The sequence below is a fragment of the Herpailurus yagouaroundi genome, unplaced genomic scaffold (assembly GCF_014898765.1).
Source record: "Herpailurus yagouaroundi ecotype Mexico unplaced genomic scaffold, PumYag 210, whole genome shotgun sequence".
NCBI classification, from domain to species: Eukaryota; Metazoa; Chordata; class Mammalia; order Carnivora; family Felidae; genus Herpailurus; species Herpailurus yagouaroundi.
The window spans coordinates 19,729,292-19,751,302 of NW_024412441.1; the positions used below are offsets into that span (position 1 = coordinate 19,729,292).

The window sequence follows — 22,011 nt, forward strand, 5'->3', positions numbered from 1 at the left end:
TCTTTTGGCCAGTATTCAGGCTAAAGAGTCTGTGAAACAGACTTTTTCCATTCTATGACCTCAGTTTTAGGATTTCTTTCTTGCAAAATGTTAGTTATTTTACTTGGCAGATTGCCAGAATTCATTCTTACTTTCTCTCGTCCTTCTGTTACTTTATCTCTTTTCCCTTCTTTTTTCTCTCCCTTCTTCAATTTATCTTGCTTTGATAAATTATGGATTTAAATTAAAGTCCAGTTGGACCTAAATTTACATGGTGTTTGGTAGGGTTGCTAGAATTAGCAAATAAAAAATACAGGATGTCCAGTTACATTTGAAGTTCAGGTAAAAAAACCAAATAATTTTTAATATATGCCCCAATTATTATAGAATACATAGTTATACTAAAAAAATTATTTCCAAATATCGCATGGGATATACTAATGCTAAAGATTACTCACTGTTACTCTAAAATTCAAATTTAACTGCATGTCTTGTATTTTATCTGGCAATCCTAGTTTGGAGGTTAAATGGAAGGGATTAAAAAAAACTAGCAAAGACATGTATTCACAACTGGAAGAAGAGAAATTTCCATTCCTATCCTCATGAATGCTTTTTGTCTAGGTATAACTCTCCATGGCATTGGTTTATTTTTGACCCATCAAGTTTTACTAACAGACCCACAGAGCATACCACAGCCTGATACTGAAGAAGTCCATAAGGTTTCAGCTTTGGATCACCCAAGTCCGGAATTTACAAAGTGGGTCCCCTCAGACAACATGGGATCTCAGCCCAGCCACAAAACCATACAAATACTCAAGTTTCAATTGATCATTCTCCTTCAAAATTTGTACATCAAGTTTAATATTTTCAAAGGCACTGAATGAATTTTCCCTCTGTGGTTCCCACTCTGAGGCAATTTAGCATGGTTAGTAACAGTGATTATTAGGAAAAACAATATAATTCAATTATACTTCAAAATGCAATTAAATGATCACTTCTTGGACATTTTGAAAGGGAAGATGAAAGTACTGATATGGTCCAGACATTTAAAGATAAGATAAAGATCTTAACTACATTAATTATTAATTCAATTGCATTTTCCAACATCTAAGTACACCCAGGGGTGACACATAATTCAGAAATGGTGTTCTCTTGTTCAAAGACATATTAATATTCAGTATTTTGAAAATATGTTGAACTCTACTAGCCAGAATAGAGATTGTATAGAAGTATAGTTAAAAGCATGGGCTCAGGAATCAGAGTGAGTTCAAATCCCAGCTGTCACACACTAGCTGTGTGATGCTGGGCAAGTTACTTACCCTCTCTGTGCATCATTTCCCTTATCTGTAAATGGGGATAACCATTCCAGAGAGCTGTGAGAATGATATGAGTAAGATGCTTAGAATAGTTCCTAGCACATAGTAAAGGGCTCAGTAAATTTTTGGGGTGAGGATTATAGCTAAAACTGTCAAGAGGAAAACAAAACTCACAAAATCAGAGATTGGCTTCATTTTTGCAACTGGCCCAGGAGAAAAATGATTTTTTCCCCCTGTGGCCAAATGGATAATATATTTATATTTTTCAAAATAAAAAATAACACCATTTTGTGTACTTATCCATTAAAAAATCTTTTTGTTTTCACAGTATACAACTTTTTGGGTTGTGTGAAATTAGCATCTAATTGTTTTAATAAGTGAAGCTGTATGGTTAACAGTTCTACCGAACTATTGGTTGCTTTTCTTGTCTCATCCTGATTATTATTCTCTTTACTCTCCCAAACTCCAAAAGCAAATGAATAGCACTTTTTCCTCCATTCCTAAAAGCCAATTAATCTAACTCAATCTTCTAGGCTTTAGTGTTAAGCAGACTTTCAAATGAAACAGTCCCCAGTCACTGGGTTTCCTGCCATCTGGTCACTTTGAACTTCATTTGCTTGTGTTTTGAACCAGGAATGGAGTCCAGCAGTGCTAGGTCTACGCTACAACGCAGCTCAGGTGTGGGCAGTTGGAGGCAGTGTTAAAGAAAGACTGCTTTCAAGTCAGACACCTCTAGGGTAACGTCCTGGCTTGGCCACGCTACCTGTGTGAGCTCCCTGAGACTCGCTTTCTATAATTATCTATAAAAAGATTCTGGGGGCACCTGGGGGGCTCAGTCGGTTAAGTGTCTAACTTGGGCTCAGGTCATGATCTCATGGTTCATGAGTTTGAGCCCCATGTCTGGCTATCTGCTGTCAGCACAGAGCCCGCTTAGGATCCTCTGTCCCCCTCTCTCTCTGCCCCTCCCCTGCTCACACGTGCATCCATGTGCTCTCTTACTTTCAAAAACAATAATAAGTAAACTTTAAAAAAAGAGAGAGCTAATACTGTCTACTTTTTTGAGTTGCTATGAAGATTCAAAGAGTTGATTTACCTATAGGGTGATCCTATGTTTCAGTTTATACATGTCTTCCCTGTGTAACTGTGATATTATATAGTTATCCTATTTTTATAAGGCATTTAGCACAACAGCCTGGAATACAGTCACTATTCAGTATTTGTTACCTCTCAATCATGACATACCAACACCTTTACTATTCTAAAGCTTTAAATCTCACCAAGTCTTCATTTTAAAAGCAGGAATGGCCTTTTTAACATAGAAAGATGAGTGTGTGCATATATGTGAACGTTTGGTCACCTGCCCTTTGTCCCTGCATTTCCTGTGTCTTTGTGTATTTCAGCTATTTAAGAAGCTAGAAGTGGGGGTGGAATTCTCTGTGGTAGAACCTTGAGGGCAGAGGCTTAAATATTTTACATGCTTTGGTAGGATCATGCGACTGTTGCTTTGGCAAAATCTACTCTGCCAACAGAAGGCCCTGTGAGGTGAGCAGGTGGGCCGGGGCTGGGAATCCGTCCTTTTACTTCTGCCAGCTATTTGGATGGTCAGATGAATTCCAGACTCCAGCCTTTGCTATTTCCAAGCTCTCCATCACTTGTGCAGGAACACCACCCTTTCCACATCATGTAGAACCAGCCAGGCTTCCTCCCATGGCCTCCTCCCCAGCTCTTTGGGATACAGTCTTCTTGATGATATGGAGGGAGAGCAGACATTGAGGGCTTTTAGGGAAATACCAGCCCTCTATACAGAAAACAGGATTTCTCCCTTAAAAATCACTTCTGCTTCATGTGCCCTCTGCACTAGGCCGCAAACTGAAGGTGGTTCCTGCAAGTGCTTCTGGAGCTGGCCAACCCTGCTGAAATCTAGGCCACTGCCAGCTGCAGAACCTCCCTGAGCCAACTCGCCAACACTGAGACCTTGGTTTTCTGTTTTATAATATAGGATGTAATAATGTACTAATACACTTCATCGGATTACTTTAGAATTAAGACAACATGTCCAGTAAAGTGTCTGGCACAAAATAGGCATTTGATGCTTGGAAAGTATCATAATGGTACCAGGCTGCCTGGGAAGGGATCAGCATTAGAGGCAAAGAGAATCTGCAATCTGGGGGCAGTGGTGTGGGGAGGGAGAATTCAGTTTGTAAGTATGTAAGCTCTGCATTTTGGAGGTTTACATCCTGATTAAAATCTGTAGAAGAGAAAGAACAAATCTCACTAGTGGTATTTGGTATTTCTGAACGAAGATATAGAAAATGCACAGCAAATGTATTCCAACCATCCTTTGAGTTACTCTGCATTCATTCACTGATGCATACTAACAATTTTGTATCGCGTAAGTATTATGTTCTAGAGGCTGGGCAAAATTTCAGCATAAGAGTATGCAGAAGCTGTATAAAAGAAAACATTTGGAGGAAGCATAATCAGTCTGTTAATACCAGGCAATATTTATTGATTACCCACTGCAATCAATACATATGGTAATATTTATTGATTTACCACACTCTCCCATGGCCCAAGTTACTCCTCAGAAAAACGATGCCATCTGCTAACACCACACTGAATACAGAGTACCTAAAGTTTATTAATTAACGTCTCTGTGGACTGTAAGAGCTCATTGCAGAGGTGCCAAACTCACTTCCAGAAACTGCATTCACCTTAATTATTAAGTGAAGGAAGCAGTTGCTTATATGATCTGATCAGGGGTCACTGAAAAACTTTCCCTTCTCACATATTGTACACTCCAACTACCTACCCTCTTGAGCCTATGAACGGGTCCTAACATTTTCTGAGTTGTCAGGCCTTTGAGTTCAAGCTTTCCTTGGCCCTCTGGGAATGCTTACAGGTTGTCTGAGGGGAATACTGCAGGGTATAAACTAGTCACATTCTGGTAGTGGGGTCAGAGAGAAAGCCTGCAGCAGAGCTGAGTGGGAAGACTCAATGGATATAAATCTTTGGATGGCCTCTTACAGTCTTTCAGTCTCAGTTTCCTCATCTGTAAAATGAGGAAGGAAGGACTCCCTTTCGAGGTGATGGGGAAGTCTGTGGAGGCTGTTTACATAAGGTGACTGAGCAGGGGCTAGAAATATGGCAGGGCCAGTGTATGTTACTTCCTTCTCCTTCCTCACTCCTTCGGCACAGACTATCTCATTAGTTGGTCGGTAACCTATATTGTGTTATGAGCGTTGGCTGACAAAGGTGAATTTGTGTGGTCTGACTTGTACTTTAAAATATTAAATAAGAATTGAAGATGTCAGAGTAGTCATGGGTAATGTTTTGTGATATCTTTCTTTCAGTATATACACTTTCATAGGATATGATGTAAAATGTACTTCTGACTGTGTAGGTTATGTTCAAAAAGTATGAAGTGAGTACACACCCCAAATAATCAAAAGCAGGAATCTGAAGCAGTATTTGTATACTCCTCTTCATAATTGGCATTATTCACAACAGCTGAAAAGCAGAAGCAACCTAGGTGTCCACTGATGGATGAATGGAAGCACAAAATATATATACACACCATGGAATATTACTTCATTATGTGAATATTACTTCATTATGTATATACACACCATGGAATATTATTTCATTTTATATATATACATACACACACACACACACACACACAATGGAATATCAGTTAGGCATGAAAAGGAAAGAAATTCCTTCTTAAAAAGGAAGGAAAGTCTGACACAGGCTACAATCTGGATGAAACTTGAAGACATGCTAAGTGAAAAAAACCAGACACAAAAGGACAAATACTATATGATTCTACTTATATGAGATCTCTAGAGTAGTCACATTTATAGAAACAGAAAGTGGAGTGGTGATTGCCAGGGACCAGGGGAGGGAGAAATGGGAGTTACTGGCTATGGCAATTTATCAATTCAGTGTATCAGCAGAGCTTCCATTTGGGAAGATCAAAAGAGTTCTGTGGATAGATGGTGGTGACAGTCAAACAATGATGTGAATACACTTAATGCTACTAAATTGTACACTTAAAAATGGTTAAGATGGTAAATTTTATGTTATGTGTATTTTATCACAGGTGCATTTGGATGGGACCTGAACGTAAAAGAAAGAGAAAGCGTGAATCTCTGGGGAACCAAGCAGGGGTCAGGGAACACATTCTCTAGTTGTTCTGAAGAATTCTCTTTTGTGACATCTGGGACCAGAGGCCTTCCAGTCTGGTGTAAGAACATAAAAAAATAAAGTTTGCAATCTTGTTCTGTGATGGCATAATTTCCAACTTGCATTCTTGGGTTCATTTGGAGTTTTAATCTGAGAATACAACGAATATGACAGCAATGTCTAGTTTCTCCCTCAGGTAAAATTGATATACACATCTCTTCTCCTTTAACAAGGTTTTCCAGCTTTGGACTTATTGGTATCTGAGTGTTGGGTCAAGGTTTTCCTTCTTTATTGAATAAACCATACCTTGTGAAGGCCTTCAGCCTAGTGTGATCATCTACATAATGAGGGCACCCAAGGAACCTTGAAGGTTCTTCCTATTATATTTTTTATTCGTAGTGTTTGAGACTTGAAGAAACACAATCTGGCCAATTTTTTTCTAGCAAAGGCTGTACACTAGGTTTCTCATTTTCTCAGTAGACAGAATTCTGGCAAATTACTTAAACAGATACAGAAAGGAAGTCTCTGGGGACAGACACCCCATAGAGTAAAAGAACAGTCACAGTTCATTATTTTGGACATGGATTGCTATGGCCAAAATAAATATCAGGAAGGTTTCAAACTTCTCTTAAACAGACACACACACACACACACACACACACACACGCCCCCAAAAACCCCATCTATCAGTAACAGTTCTCAAATCAACTTTGATCTCTCAACTTCCAGAATCTATTATAGCAATCGGTTTGTATAACCTTATTATTAAATGCACATGTATAAATGATAGATTTCCTTGTGTTTGGCATATAATTGTTTCTCTGCATATTTTCCTCCAAAGTTAAGAAATTTTTAATGAATATGGTCATGGACAGTTTATGTCCCTCCAAAATTTGTATGTTGAAATTCTAACCCCCAAGTGATGGTATTAGGAGGGCCTTTGGGAGGTAATTAGAATTTATGCCCTCATAAGAAGGAATATAACAAATCTTGCTTCCTCTATCTCTCTGCTCTCCTCCATGTGAGGACACAGCAAGAAGATGGCCATCTGCAAACCAGGAAGTGGGCCCTCACCACATGCTGGATCTGCCAGCACCTTGATCCTGGCCTCCAGAATGGTGAGAATTAAATTTCCATTGTTTATAAATCACCCAGTCTATGGTAGTTTGTTATAGCAACCTGAACTGACAAAGGCAAATATTTTTTATTGATATGAGCATATTTTACCTTTCATCTTTATGAATGACTCACAGTGTTGGACATTATATACCTGGAAAGGATCTTGGACATCATCTAGGACCACTTTGTTCTACCAATCAATAACAGTCACATCTCCCAAAACATTTAAAAACAGAAGTCAGTGGTGATTTCTTTAGCCTCCTTCAGGCCATACATTCTTCACAGGGGAGAGGTAAAGTCATGCACTCCTTGCATATGGTCCTATTATCCAAAGGCTTTGGAGAAGAGCTCATTCTGGTTAACATCTCTGGAATAGACTGACTGACAGTAGACTGCATCACCTCAGCTCCATTAGAAGACCTTTTGAAACTTTTTTTTAATTACCCTTAACCTTTTCTTAGTCGCCCCCCCCCCCCCGCCACCTTTTTTAAGGAAAGATTAAAATTCTAACTGAGCCCTGATCATTACCACATGCTGAGACAGGGTTGTTGTCCATCTTTTTTAAGTCATGAATCCTGTAATGATTGCAGTAATAGCTGTTTATTGGATGCTTACTAGGTAATTGGCACTTTCTATATATTAATTTCAACTACTGCACTAACTTTGGAGAAAGAACATTGCATGAGTCACTCTAATTCAAGATAATAATTTCCAAGTCTTTTACTGTACCATGTGCACACCTGATGGGCCATTCATTCTCTTTCTGCTTCATTTGTTTATTTTTTTTCTCCTAGGAGGTGAAGACTTAGTATTTGATCCCATTTCTTTAATTTATAAAGGTAATTTCAAATCTTCATGTAGTCTTTAACATTATAGATGCTTTGTCCAATGAGGGTCATCTACAAATGTAGAAGGGTCCTGTCTAAGGATTCTTTTACAAGCCTATGCTATTGGCCTCTCATTTGAGAGTATATTTGTCAGGGGTTGGCAACTCTGGATTAAGCAAGCACAGTGACCCTGCCAAACTGTGGCCTTCATAATATCTTGGGAATCTCCCCTTGCTTGTGAATCCTAGAACTTTTCTAGTAGAGACGACAATCTGGCAGGGTCTCAGTCTACTCTTCCTCTGTAGGCACTACCTTAATTGTTTGCTTTTCCTGGCTTGGTTATTGTCTCCACAGAAACTTCAGAAGAGCTCTCAGACAGCAGCAGAATGGGACAATGGTTAGGAGCTTGGCTTATAGGGTCTGAATCTTGGGTTTAAATCCTGGCTTTGCCACTTTATGCTATATAAAGCAGAAACCTCAATTTGCCTAAAGAGGGTGTTATTGGATTTTTGCTAAAAATTAGAGGCGATAAAACATGTAAAGTGTTAAGACGAGTATCTGGTCAAGGTAAAAGCTCAAAATAAGTCAATTTTGCTATTTGTTTAATAATTGGGGTAAAATTTATAGACAGTGAAATGCACAGAACTTAAGTGTAAAATTCACTGGAGTTTTGATAACTGTATATCCTTGTTACACAGCCCAAATTAAGATATAGAACCTTTCCATTACTTCAGAAGTTTCATCATGACCCCTTCCAGTCATTCCCCAGCCCCTCCTAACAACCACCAGCAAAGAATGAGAGTTCTTATTACTCCATATCCCAACCAGCATCTGGTCTGGTTAGTGTTCTGGGTTTGGGCTATTCTAATAGTGGTATCTCATTGTTTTAATTTGTATTTCCTGATGACATATGGTGTAAGAGCATGTTTTCATCTTTCATCTTTTTATGTCCCATTTAAAAAATATTTATTTACTTATTTTCAGAGAGAGAGAGAGGCAGACACAAAGAGAGAGAGAATCCCAAGCAGGCTCCATACTCAGCCTGAAGCCTGACACGGTTGATCTCACAACTGTAAGATCATGACCCGAGCTGACATCAAGAGTCAGACATTCAAACGACTGAGCCACCCAGGCATCCCTGGCCCATTTTTTTTTTTAAATTTTTTTTTCAACATTTATTTATTTTTTGGGACAGAGAGAGACAGAGCATGAACGGGGGAGGGGCAGAGAGAGAGGGAGACACAGAATCGGAAACAGGCTCCAGGCTCTGAGCCATCAGCCCAGAGCCTGACGCGGGGCTTGAACTCACGGACCGCGAGATCGTGACCTGGCTGAAGTCGGACGCTCAACCGACTGCGCCACCCAGGTGCCCCCCTGGCCCATTTTTAAATTGGGTTGTTTTCTTATTGTTGAGTTTTAAAAATTCTTTATATATTTTGGGTACCAGTCCTTTATCAGATGTGTCTTTTATAAGCATTTTCTCCCAGTCTTATCCACTTGACATTGACTTGTCTTCTTATTCTCATCTTCTCATTCTTTTCATATTGTTTTTCAGGGACCAGGCATTTTTAATTTCAATGAAGTCCAGTTTATCAATTATTGTTTTAATGGATTGTGCCTTTGGTGGTGTATCTAAAAAAATTGTCACCATACCCAAGGTCATCTAGGTTTTCTCCTATATTACCTTCTAGGAGTTTTATAGTTTTGTGGTTTATATTTAGGTCTGTAACCCATTTAGAGTTAATTTTTGTGAGGGGCTGTCTAGATTCACTTTTTTCTATGTGGATATCCAGCTGTTCCAGCACCATTGTTGAAAAGACTTTGCTCCATTGTACTGTCTTTGCTCCTTTGTCAAAGATCAGTTGACTATATTTATGTGGGTCTATGTTGTTCCATTGATCTATTTCTCTCTTCTTTTGCCAATACCACACTGTCTTGATTACTGTAGCTTTATAGTAATTCTTGGAGTGGGCAGTTTAAGTCCTCCAACTTTGTTCTTCTCCTCCTGCATTGGCTCTTCTGGGTCTTCTGCCTCTCCATATAAACATTAGGATCAGTTTGTTGATACCCACAAAATAACTTGCTACAATTTTGATTGGGATTACATTGAATCTACAGATCCAGTTGGGAAGTTTGTTGACTTTTGATTAGAAGTACTTAATTGTGTGAATATACCACAATTATTTATCCATTCACCAGCTGATGGATATTGTGGTTGTTTCCAGTTTTTGACTACCATGAATAAAGCCACTAAAATGTACAAATATTTTAAAGAATACATGTTTTCCATTTTTCCTGCATGAGTGCCTACAAATAGAATTGCTGGGTCATACAATAAGTATGTGTTTAATTGCTGGGTCATGCAATAAATGTGTATAAGAAATAGCCACATGGTTTTCAAAAATGATTATGCCATTTTACTTTTCCACCAGCAATGCATGAGACTTCCAACTGCTCCATATCTTTGCCACTATTTGGTGTTATCAGTCTTTTAAATTTTAGCCATTCTAGCAGTTGTGTAGTGGTATCTCATTGTGGCTTTAATTTGTATTTCCCTGAAGATGAGTGTTATTGAAATGACATCTTTTAAGTCATTAAAATGAAATGCATCTTTTAGCTGCTTATTAGCCATCTGTGTATCTTCTTCTGTCTGTTCGAGGAGGTTGCCCATTTAAAACATCTGTTTCCTCATCATTTTGTTATTGAATTGTTGCAGTTCCTTATATATTCTGGATACAAATTATTTGTCAGATATATGTATTGCAAATATATTCTCCCAGTTTGTGCCTTGCCTTGTCATTTTGATGAGAATATATTTTTAATTTTGATGAAGTCCAGTTCATCAGGATTTTCTTTTATATCATATGTTTTTTGTGACCTCTGTGAGACATCTTTGCCTATCCCAGCATGTGAAGATACTCTCCTATGTTTTGCTCTAGAAGCTTTATAGCTTCAGCCTTTATATTGAAGTTTATGATCCATCTCAATTTTATATGGTGTGAGATTCATATTTTTTCCCCAGCAGTTGTTCCAATAGTATTTGTTGCAAGTATTTGGCTTTTCCTACTGAACTGCTTGGTGATTCTGTAAAAAATCAATAGACCATATAGGTATGGGTCTACTTGAGACTGTATTTTGCTCTATTGATTTGTCTGTCCTCATGTCAATGCCACATTACATTAAATTACTTCAGCTTTTAAGTCGTGAAATCACGAACTATAAGGCCTTCAACCTTATTCTTCAAGACGGTTTTGGCTACTTAGGTCCTTTGCTTTTTTATAAAAATTTAGAGTCAACTTGTCATTTTCTAGAAAAGTGTCCTGCTAGCCTTTTGATCAAGATTGTGCTGAATCTATAGAACAATATGAAAAGAACTGACATGTTAACATAATCAAAGCTTCCAATTCATGAACATCTGTCCATTTATTTAGGTCTTAAATTTCCCTCATCGATGTTTTATAGTTTTCAGTGTACAGGCCTCATGTCTTTTGCTAAATTTATGATTTATTTTGTCATTGTAAATGAAATTCCTTTTAAAATTTCATTTTCTAATTGCTTACTGCTAATAAGTAAAAACACAACTGAGTTTTGTATACTGACCTTGCCAAATTCGTTCATAGATTTTATTAGTTGTTTATTAGATTTCTGAGGATTTTCTGTATCAACAATCATTCTTTTCAATCTTTATGTCTGTTATTTCCTTTTCTTGCCTTATTGCACTGACTAGAACTTCCAGTACAATGTTGAATAGAGGTGATAAGCACAGACATCATTGCTATGTTTCTGATCTTAGGAGGAAAGTGTTTGGTGTTTCATCATTAAATATGATAGTGGTAGGTTTTTTTAATTGTATATGCCCTTTATTAGATTAAGTTCCCTTCCAGTCCTAGTTTGCTGAGATTAAAAAAATCATAAATGGGTGTTAATTATGCCAAATGGTTTATCTCCATCTATTTAGAGGATCATAGATGATTTGTCTCCTTTATTCTATTGATATGGTAAAACACATTAATTAATTTTTCTGTTAAACCAACGATGCATGCCTGTGATAAACCCCACTTAACTATGACCCACTTAGTCATAGTTAATCATATTTTCTCATATATCACTGGATTATACATGCTAATATTTTATAAGGAATTTTGGAATGTTTATGAGGGATACTGGATTATTATTTTCTTTTCTTATAAGATTTATGTCAGATGTTGGTATCAGGGTTATACTGGCTTTATATAATAACTGTGTCATTTTTCTTCCCCTACCTTCTGAAGGAGTTTCTGTAAGACTGGCAGTTTATTTGTTGGTATTTCATTGGCATCATTTAAAGTTTTGAGAGAATTTACCTATGAAACGATCTAGCCCTGGAGGAGTCTGCTTTGTGGAAAAGTTTTCATTATGAATTCAATTTTTAAATTAGTCATAGTGGCATTCAAGATTTTCTAAATCTTCTTGTGGCAGCTATGGTATTGTGTATTTGCAAGGAAATGGACTATTTTTTTTTTAATTTAAATTTTAGTTAACATATGGTACAATATTGGTTTCAGGAGTAGAGTTCAGTGATTCATCACTTACATACAACACCCAGTGCTAATCACAAGTGCTATCCTTAGTACCCATCATCCATCTAACCCATCCCCACCCACTTCCCTCCGTCAACCCACAGTTTGTTCTCTATCATTAAGAGTCTCTTGTGATTTATTTCCCTCTCTTCTCTTCCCCACTTTTCATATGTTCATCTGTTTTGTTTCTTAAATTCCACATGAGTGAAATCGTATGGTATTTGTCCTTCTTTGTTATTTTGCTTAACATAATACAGTCTAGCTCCATTCACATTGTTGCAAATGGCAAGATTTCTTTCTTGATGGCTGAGTAATATTCCATTGTATATACATACCAATCTTTATCCATTCATCAGTTGATGGACACTTGGACTCTCTCCGTAATTTGGCTATTGTTGACAATACTACTATAAACATTGGGGTGATGTGCCCCTTCAGATGTATATTTTTGTATACTTTGAATAAATATCTAATAGTGCAATTGCTGGATCATAGGGTAGTTCTGTTTTTAGTGTTTTGAGGGATTTCCATACTGTTCTACAGAGTGGCTAAGGAAATTGACTATTTCATCTAAACTGTAAAATCGATTGGCTAGAAATAGTTCAGAATATTGTTACTATTTCTACAGGATATGTGTTCATGTCCCTTCTTCTCATTGCTGATGTTGGTAATTTGTGTTTTCACTCTTTTTTTCTTAATTATTATCATTAGTGTTTGTTAATTTTATTAATCTTTTAAAAGAACTCAATTTTGGCTTCATTAATTTTCTATTATTTGTTAACTTCTATTCCTATTTATTATGCACACCTTTACAATTATCTTGGGTTTAATTTATGCTTCTTTTTCTAGCTCCTGAAAGTGGAAACATAAGTTATTGATGTTCAACGCTGTTCTTTTTAAAATATAAGCATGTGAAGCTGTGAACTTTTTTGGTGTGTTTATTGTTTTAGTGAATCCTATAATTTTCATAAATTGTACTTTCATTTTCATTCAGTTAAAATTACTTTCTAATTTCCCTTATGATTTATTCTTTTTTTTTTTTATTTTTTAAAAAAAAAATTTTTTTTTCAATGTTTATTTATTTTTGGGACAGAGAGAGACAGAGCATGAACGGGGGAGGGTCAGAGAGAGAGGGAGACACAGAATCGGAAACAGGCTCCAGGCTCTGAGCCATCAGCCCAGAGCCCGACGCGGGGCTCGAACTCACGGACCGCGAGATCGTGACCTGGCTGAAGTCAGACGCTTAACCGACTGCGCCACCCAGGCGCCCCTATGATTTATTCTTTAACTCAAAGACTTTTAGAAATATTATTTAACTCTCAAATACCTAGATTATTTCTTTGCCGTTTCATACTGTGATCATAAAACATACTCTAAGATTCTAATCCTATGGAATTTATTGGTATTTCTTTTATTGCTCTCAATAAGGTCTGTCTTGGTGAGTGCTTTGTGTGTACTTGATAAGATTCTGTAACTTGCACTTGTTGGGTGTAGTATTCTATAAATGTCAATTAGGTCAAAGTGGTTAATATGCCCAAATATTCTATATATTTGCTAATATTTTGTTTAATTTTTCTGATTACTGAAGAAAGGGATGTTAAAAACCTATAACTATTATTGTATATACTTTAAAGATCTGTTAGTAAATACATACATAGTTATGATTGTTATGTTTTCTTGTTAACTGACCTTTTTAGCATGATGAAATGTCCTTTACATGTACTATAAAACTCTGTCTAAAGGTCTACTTGGCAATATTAATGGTGTCGCACTGGCTATCTTATGCTTACTGTTGATATAATCTATCTTTTCCATTGTCTGGCTTCAAACTATTTGTGTTTTGTTTTGAGAGAGAGAGAGAGAGAGAGAGAGAGAGAGAGAGAGAGAAAGGCAGAGGAAGAGGGAGAGAGAGAGAGAGAGAGAGAGAGAGAGAGAGAGAGAGAGAGAGAATCTTAGGCAGGCTCCATGCTCAATGCAGAGCCTGATGTGGGCTCAATCCCATTACCCTGGGATCATGACCTGAGTCAAAATCAACAGTCAGATGCTCAACTGACTGAACCACCCAGGCATCCCAAACGAATTGTGTTTTTAGATTTAAATTATGTATCTCAGAGACAGCAGAAAGCCTTGATTTTATGCCAGTTTGACAGTCTTTGCCCTTTAACTGGAGTTTTTAGTCTATTTTACATTTAATGCAATTAATTGATACAGCTGGGATTAGGTTTACTATTTTCCTATTTCTTTTATATTGACACCTTCTGTTTTTTCTTTCCATTCTTTCTTTCCTCTCATATATTGTATTAACCAAAGATTTTGGTATTTTTAAAAAATTCCTCCAATGACTTAATGTTAGCTATGCTTTTATGGAAGTATTTGTTTTTAGTGTTTTTTATAGGTATTATACTATGCATCCTTATCACCAAACTTAGATATAATATTACACTAATTCACATAAAATGTAAGAATCTTGTAGTCATGCAATTCCATTAGTACCTTCTTATTCTTTGTGTGATTTTTGTCATTTATTTTACATCTATATATAGTTGACCCTTGAACAACAAGGGTTTGAACTGAACAGAGCCACTTATATGAGATTTTTAAAATAAATACTGTAAATATATTTTCTCTTCTTTATGATTTTTCTAACAATAATTTTTTTCTCTAGCTAACTTTATTGTAAGAATACAGTATATTACACAGATAAAAATATGTGTTAACTATGTCATCGTAAGACTTGCAGTCAACAGCAGGTATTAGTACTTAAGTCTGGGGAATCAAAAGTTATATGTGGATTTTTGATGCATGAGGGGTTAGTGCCCCAACCCCTGCATTGTTCAACAGTCAACTGTACATCATAACTCCCACAAAACAGTATTTTATTTTTTACATTAATCTTTTATATTTACATATATATTTATTTTCTCCTGTATATACTTCCTTCTTATAGGTTTGAGTTTCCATCTGATTTTATTACCTCTCAGCCTGACAAATTTCCTTCATCATTTGTGGCACAGGCCTAATGGAATGAATTCCTCTCTGAATTTGTGCATCCAAGAGTCTTTATTTCACCTTCTGTTTTGAAGGATATTTTTGTTAGATTTAGAATTATGGCTTGACAGTTATTTATCTTTTTGGTTTTCTTTTTCGGCACTTTAAAGATGTTTTTGCCCTATATTCTAGCCTCTGAAGTTTCTAATGGGAATCCTTCAGTTAGTTATATGCTGTTTCCCTGCACATAATATGTCATTTTTCCTTGGCAACTTTCAAGAGTTTCTCTTCATCTTTAGCTTTTAGGAATTGTATGATTATGTTTCAAGATGTGGTTTTATGTGTATTTATCCTTCTTAGGGTTAGCTGAACTTCTTGTATTTGTAAGTTAATTTTTTTTACCCAGTTTAGGAAGCATTCAGTTATTATTTTTTCATATATTTTCCTGATCTCTTTTCTCTGCCCTTTCCTTAGTACATGTATATTAGACTACCTGATATTGTCCCATAATGCATTAAGGCTCTGTTTATTGCTTTTAAATCTTTGTTCTCATTGTTTTTCATACTGGATAATTCTTATTGGCTATCTAGTGAAATTTTCATTTCAAATATTGTTCTTTTCAGTTCCAGAATTTTCATTTGGTCTTTCTTTATTGCTTCCATTTCCTTTCTTTCAGTCATTATGAAAATGTTTTTTTCCTTTATGTCCTTGAACATATTATAATAGATGCTTGAAAGTTCTTATCTGAAAATTCCAACACCTAGGTCATCTCAAGGTCTACGACAGACAACATTTTCTCTTGATTATGGATCACATTTTCCTATTTCTTCACATATCCTTTAATTTTTGGTTAATGAACGTTGTCATGATATATTATAGAGATTTTAGAGTCTGTTTTCTTCCTTTAAATAACGTAGACTTTTTTTGTTCTCTCAAATTCTTAGCTGATCACCTGCAACTTGTGGGTACTTAGTGTTACATTTTGTTATAAGACATTTTGGTTTTGTCTTTAGTTTTAGGATTAGTCCTTTATTAAGGCATAGCCCCTCTGAGGTTTTGAAAAAAACCTCAAGGTGTTTACCAAGCTCTTATAATTGGATGGGATTCAAATTCCAAATTCTACAGGCAGTAGTTGTAGGCATTAGGCAGCAGTTGAAATCTCTGCTCAGTTTTTCAGCTTTCTAGTTATTGTTTTCCACTGGGCTCACTGACATCTCCCCCACATATATGCAGTTTAGGGGTCATCCAAGGATTGAGAGGAATTTATATAAAGAAGTGAAGCTCTATTTTATATGGTTCTTTGCTTTTTGGAACTTCCTCCCTTAAAGCCCATCTACTCTGGCAGCCCTGAACTCCATTTTCGGACACTTCAAGCAAATATGACTGTGGCTTTCTCCTTGAATTCTAGTTGCTCTTTGTGGATTGAAAGAACCCTCAGGGAGAAGCTGTATAAATGCAGATCTCACCCAGTTCAATTCACTCCGTCCAATTTCCTTCTTTCAAGGAACAAATTTCCAACATTATCTGCCTTCTTTTAGTCAGCATATAATAATACCTTCAAATAGTTGAAAAAATATTTTGTCCAGAGTTTATAACAGTTATCCACAGGAGAGGTAATCCAATATAATCTCTTCTATTACTGATATAACTTAAAAATTTTAAATGTTTATTCATTTTTGAGAGAGAGACAGAGACAGAGCATGAGCAGGGGAGGGGCAGAGAGGGAGACAGAATCTGAAGCAGGCTCCAGGCTCTGAGCTGTCAACACAGAGCCTGATGTGGGGCTCAAACCCACCAACTGTGAGATCATGATCTGAGCCAAAGTCAAATGCTTAACTAACTGAGCCACCAAGGCGCCCCAATTATTGACATAATTTATTGACATAAATTTCTCTCACAGAAATTTTAACTTACGGTGTGCGTGTGTGTTAAGAATAAATTATACCTTTCATCTTTATGAATACTCATAGGATCATTAAATAATACATCCTGAGGGAATCCTCATGTATTATCCAGACTATTCTGTCCTACCAAGCAATGACTATCTAAAACTTATGATTAATCTCCTGCTTTTATTCATTCATGTATTAGTTTAAGGTATACAGCATAATGATTTGACATACCGTTGACCCTTGAAAAATGTGGTTGATGCCCCAACCCACAGGCAGTCAAAAATCCATGTATAACTTTTGACTCCCCCAAAACTTAACTAATAGTGTACTGGTGATTGGAAGCCTTACTGATAGCATAAATAGTCAAGTAACATATATATTGTATGTTATATGACTTATATACTGTATTGGTACAATAAAGTAAGCTAGAAAAAAGAAAATGTTACTGGGAAAGTCATAAGGAAGAAAAATTACATTTACAGTACTGTATTTATTGAAAAAAACCCCACATATAAGCAGATCTGTGCATTACAAACCTATGTTGTTCAGGGGTCAACTATATGTATATACTGTGAAATGATTACCACAATGTCTAGTTAACATCCACAACCACACATAGTTATAATTTTTTTTCTTGGTTTGAGAACTTCTAAGAACTATTCTTTTAGCAACTTTCAAATATACAATAGAGTACTATCAACTATAGTCGTCAAGGTGTACATTGTATCCCCAGGACTTATTTTACAACTGGAAATTTGTATGTTTTAACCACCTTCCCCTATTTTGCTCATCCCTCACTCCCCTGGTTCCTATCTCTGGCAACCACAAATCTGTTTTTTTTTTTTTTTTTTTAGGATTCCGCATATATACTGAGATCATATGGCATTTGTCTTTGTCTGACTTATTTCGCTTGGCGTAATGCCTTCAAGGTCCATCCCTGTTGTTGAAAATGGCAGGATTTCCTTCCTTTTTTATGGTCAAATAATATTCTATTGTGTGTGTATATGTGTGTGTGTGTATGTACATCACATTTTCTTTATCAGTTCATCCATTAGTGATCACTTGGTTTGTTTCCATGTCTTGGCCATTGTAAATAATGCTGATCTCTTGCTTTAAAAGAGGCTGAGGAGGAAAGATGCTTCTTTAGGAAATGAGCTCCCTGTCGGGACACTCCCAATTAAATGCTTTAATTTAAACTCATATAATAGCTTCATTACAGGGTCACTGAATTATACATACAGATGAATGTATAAGCATTACCGAAGCTGAGTTTGTCCCATTAAACCACGGATGTTAAAGAGGTATCTTTCCCCATGTTTTTGTGTGTACATTATCTACACTTTTCTTTGCTTTGCTTCTTCACCCCTTCAGCAACAAAGGAACTCATCACTGCTGGTCTGTTTTACTTGGGTTCTTACACCTTACTTAATATCCTGGCATCTATACATTCCCCATTCTCCTGACCTGACTTCTGTATCCTTCTGGTTGTTCTGAGCCTTAATGTTATGGGTTGAACTGTTTCCCCACAAAATCCTTATGTTGAAGTCCTGGACTCCAATACTTCATAGTGTAACCTTATATGGAGACAGGGTCTTTATAGGGGTAATAAAGTAAACACAAAACCATTAGGGTGGGCCCTAATCCAATATAACTGGTATTTTTATAAAAAGGAGAAATTTGGATCAGAGACATACACAGAAGGAAGATTATGTGAAGAAACACAGGGGGAATATGGCCATCTGTAAAACAAAGGCTGGGACAGCAGATCCCTCCTTCACAGAAGAAACCAATCCTACTGACTGATCTTAGACTTCCAGCCTGCAGAACTATGAGACAACAAATTTCTGTTGTTTAAGGAATCCAGTTTGCGGCACTGTGTTATGGCAGCCTTAGCAAACTAATACACTTACCACTTAACAAATAATCTGATCACAGTTTTTCAACTTGATTCTGACTCAAGGCTTTCCTTTGTCTCCTTTGATCTACTCACCCCTCAGTTTGGTAAATGGGCAAAAAAGCAAAATAACTGATCTGTGTCTTTTTTTAACTTAATTCAAATGACTTTCCTGATCCTAGATTCCTTGTATTATAAAATAAGGATATTGCTCCTGCCCTACCCGTCTACCTAAGCAAAGCTCAAATAAGGTAGTGCACAGAAAATATAAAATGCTACACAAATCTCAGGCATCCCGAGTCATTGCTCTTTGTTCATAATATGTTCTTCCTCTTGCCAAATTATGAGAGAACTAGTTAGAGGGTTCAAGTTCAGAATTCTCCACTTTTTAAAGAAAAACCCTTTCAACCTAAGACTTTATTTTGCTACTTCTAGTTCAAGAGGCAGACGTGAGGTAGATGATGAGTGTGGGATGATACTTCAAGTTTTTATCATTCTGGCATCTCGAGAGGGTTTAAAAGAATTCCTCAAACCACATATTTATTTTAATAAGAAACTAATGTAAGGAAACCAATTTTTTTTTAGAGAATAGGCTTTTTAGAAAGCATAAGAAAAGAAGAACTAATGGCACATCAAACTGCATTAACAAAACTAGGATGTGTATTAAATGTGATTTTAAAATTTGTAAAATTAAATGTGGGATGTTGGCAGTTCTTCAACATACTTTATATGTTCCTTTGTTTTTAAAACGATTTTGTTAATGAGAATTTGAAAAATTGTTGTTTCTACAATAATACGCATTTTTATAAAATTATAGAACTTATTCCCAAACAGCTTATAGTCTAGTATATTGATTCTTATCCAGTTTCAAATGTTACTCAAAAGAACCAAAATTTGAAATGATTCTACCCTTTTCAGTTCTCTAGAATGCCTCCAGATGGCATTAAAACCCTTTTCCCATTATATTTTGCAGCACAAAAATTTAAAAATTAGTACTATTTGAACCACTTAAGACAAGTCACATTCATTATATCATCAGAAATCATGACAGTAGAACTATTTAGAATTTTTAGGACAATATTTTAAGAAAGACAAACATGTAATTATATCTTTTGTGAAATATATAGCCCTCTGATACACACCAAAGGATCTTCCTAGAATGAGAAACAGATCTTGGACAAAATAAGACATTCAATAATATTGTATCACGAGGTGTAGTATCTAATGAATAGCATTTTAGATGCTGAGCAATATGAGCACTGGCTCACACAAAGATAAATTCACAAAGCTGTCTCATAATAAGAAAACTTATCTTGCCCCTCAGAGTAATAAAAATAAAGATTCTTAAGGAGCCAACCTGTGACTGATTCCTGTGAAGCTAAAGTAATTTGCTAGCTCGTGAATTATTTTATTTAAACTTTGGGATATAAAGTTGGTATCAAATTAATCATTAAAAATACATTTGGATTTTTTGAGTACTGAGAGGAAAAAGACAAAAAATAGAGAGTGAGGAACACATGCTTTCTAAGTGCCTTTTCTTATGTTTTTAAAATTGCGTTTGTAAATTCAAAAACATGACAAATTTGAGATTCCAGAGATATTCATCATCATATTTTTCACACAATTCCAAGGTGAGGTTGGAGATGGCAGGCTTTTAAAATGACATTGGTACTTCGTCGTGTGTACGACAGAATACCTCCCAGTATATGTGAAAAGTCACACAGTTATTTAGGACAGGGCTGAAAATCTCCAGCCAAATTCTAAAGGGTTTGTCTCCTTTCTCCCCAATGACACACACCCTGAAATCTTACTACATTTCTATTTTATCAGGAGGAGTATTTACATTTTTAAGATTACTCTTACTGTGCTAAAGCATAAGAAAGACCTCAAAATGTGTCCGCACCCAAAAGCATTGAAAGACATCATCATGAGAAAGAGAACCACAGGCTTCCTTCCATTATTAGTATTACTCTTACGTGATATTTGCACTGTTTCATACTACAGACATATTATCTGGATAGAAACAGGAAAGAGACTTACGATGTATTCGATGTGCCATTGTCAGGACTCTCTGGCTCAGCATCACCTTTCTCTTAAAAAGGAAGCAGACAAAAAATGTCAACATGTGAGTGTTACGGTCTTTAAGATTTAAGAGAGATTAAATATATTTCAATGCTCCTATTAAAAATCATTCCAAATGTGCAGCAGGAGGCTTTTAAAACATCTTTTTATTGTCTGAGAACCGGATTGTCAAGTAATTTCTTCTATGTATTACAATTGCCCAGGCATGGATCTGTGAGTAGGTACTAGGAGCTGTTTGCAAACAACCAGAGGTTCAGAGTGGAGACCCTGCCAAAAGATGAGTATCTTACAGATGGAACCTGTTTCCTTCCATTTCATTTTACAGACAATTTAAGGAAATAAACTCCATTAGCATTCTAACATGCAAGGCATTTTGACCTTTGATCCCTTTTGCTAATCCAAGCAGGTCAGGTTCCATAAGAAGGTGGAGAGAACCATACAGAACATTGATAGATTACAAGATCCCCAAGATGTATACCCACTGAAAGTCCTGGCAGCAGCTTTTGGGGACCCCTGAATTAATGGAGAATAAGGTATAAACCAGAAATCCTTCCAGACCATTTGAAAGTCTAGCTAAAGAAATGTTTCTGTGGTTTGTGGTCATCAAACACTTAATAGGCTTTAATTAAGGGAGTCTGGAACCAGTTCACTTTTAGTAGTTTTAAATGGCAAATTCTTCTAGCAATAGACATAATTCTTCGATCCTTGGCCATTGAGGGTTTGAACCATGCATCCTTATTTTGTAAGGTGCTTCTTTTTATTTCCTTGAGGCTAGGGGAAGGAAGGGGGAGGGTCATGACTTGCAAGTGTGAGTCGGCTAGAGTTATGATGATTGTGTGGTGCTAACAGTTGAGTAAAGCCTAGAAAAGGTTGTGGGTTGTAAGAAATGGGCTTGATGGCGGCCACTTGCTTTTGCTTTGCTCTTTCAAGTCAGGCCTAAACATCTTGTAGAACCTCAGGCCAATGGCACTAGATGAGCCTCCCTTGTCAGCAGATGACATTAGCTTGTGGTCACCTAGTCTCAGGAATGATTCCATGATTAACATGATGTAATTATGTTTAACTTATTTTCATGATGAACACATTCCAAAGATATCACCCAAACTGAACTCAAAAGTAAATTTTACAGGGGATCCTGGGTGGTTCAGTCAGCTAGGTGTCTGACTT

At 36.4% G+C, this 22,011-nt stretch overlaps 1 protein-coding gene and 1 long non-coding RNA gene across 2 annotated transcripts in view; one reads left to right on the plus strand and one right to left on the minus strand.

Moving 5' to 3' along the window:
* LOC121016414 (uncharacterized) overlaps positions 1 to 5,586 on the plus strand; it is a 32,294-nt gene extending 26,708 nt beyond the window's left edge. The window contains exon 2 of the long non-coding RNA XR_005784265.1: positions 5,401 to 5,586. This is a non-coding gene — a long non-coding RNA (uncharacterized LOC121016414). The remainder of the gene's footprint in view (positions 1 to 5,400) is intronic.
* The window catches only part of AFF3 (ALF transcription elongation factor 3), a 451,465-nt gene that overhangs the window by 157,692 nt on the left and 271,762 nt on the right, over positions 1 to 22,011 (minus strand). Inside the window, exon 9 of the mRNA XM_040453633.1 lies at positions 20,803 to 20,854. Coding sequence (XP_040309567.1) covers positions 20,803 to 20,854 — 52 coding nt within the window. The remainder of the gene's footprint in view (positions 1 to 20,802; positions 20,855 to 22,011) is intronic.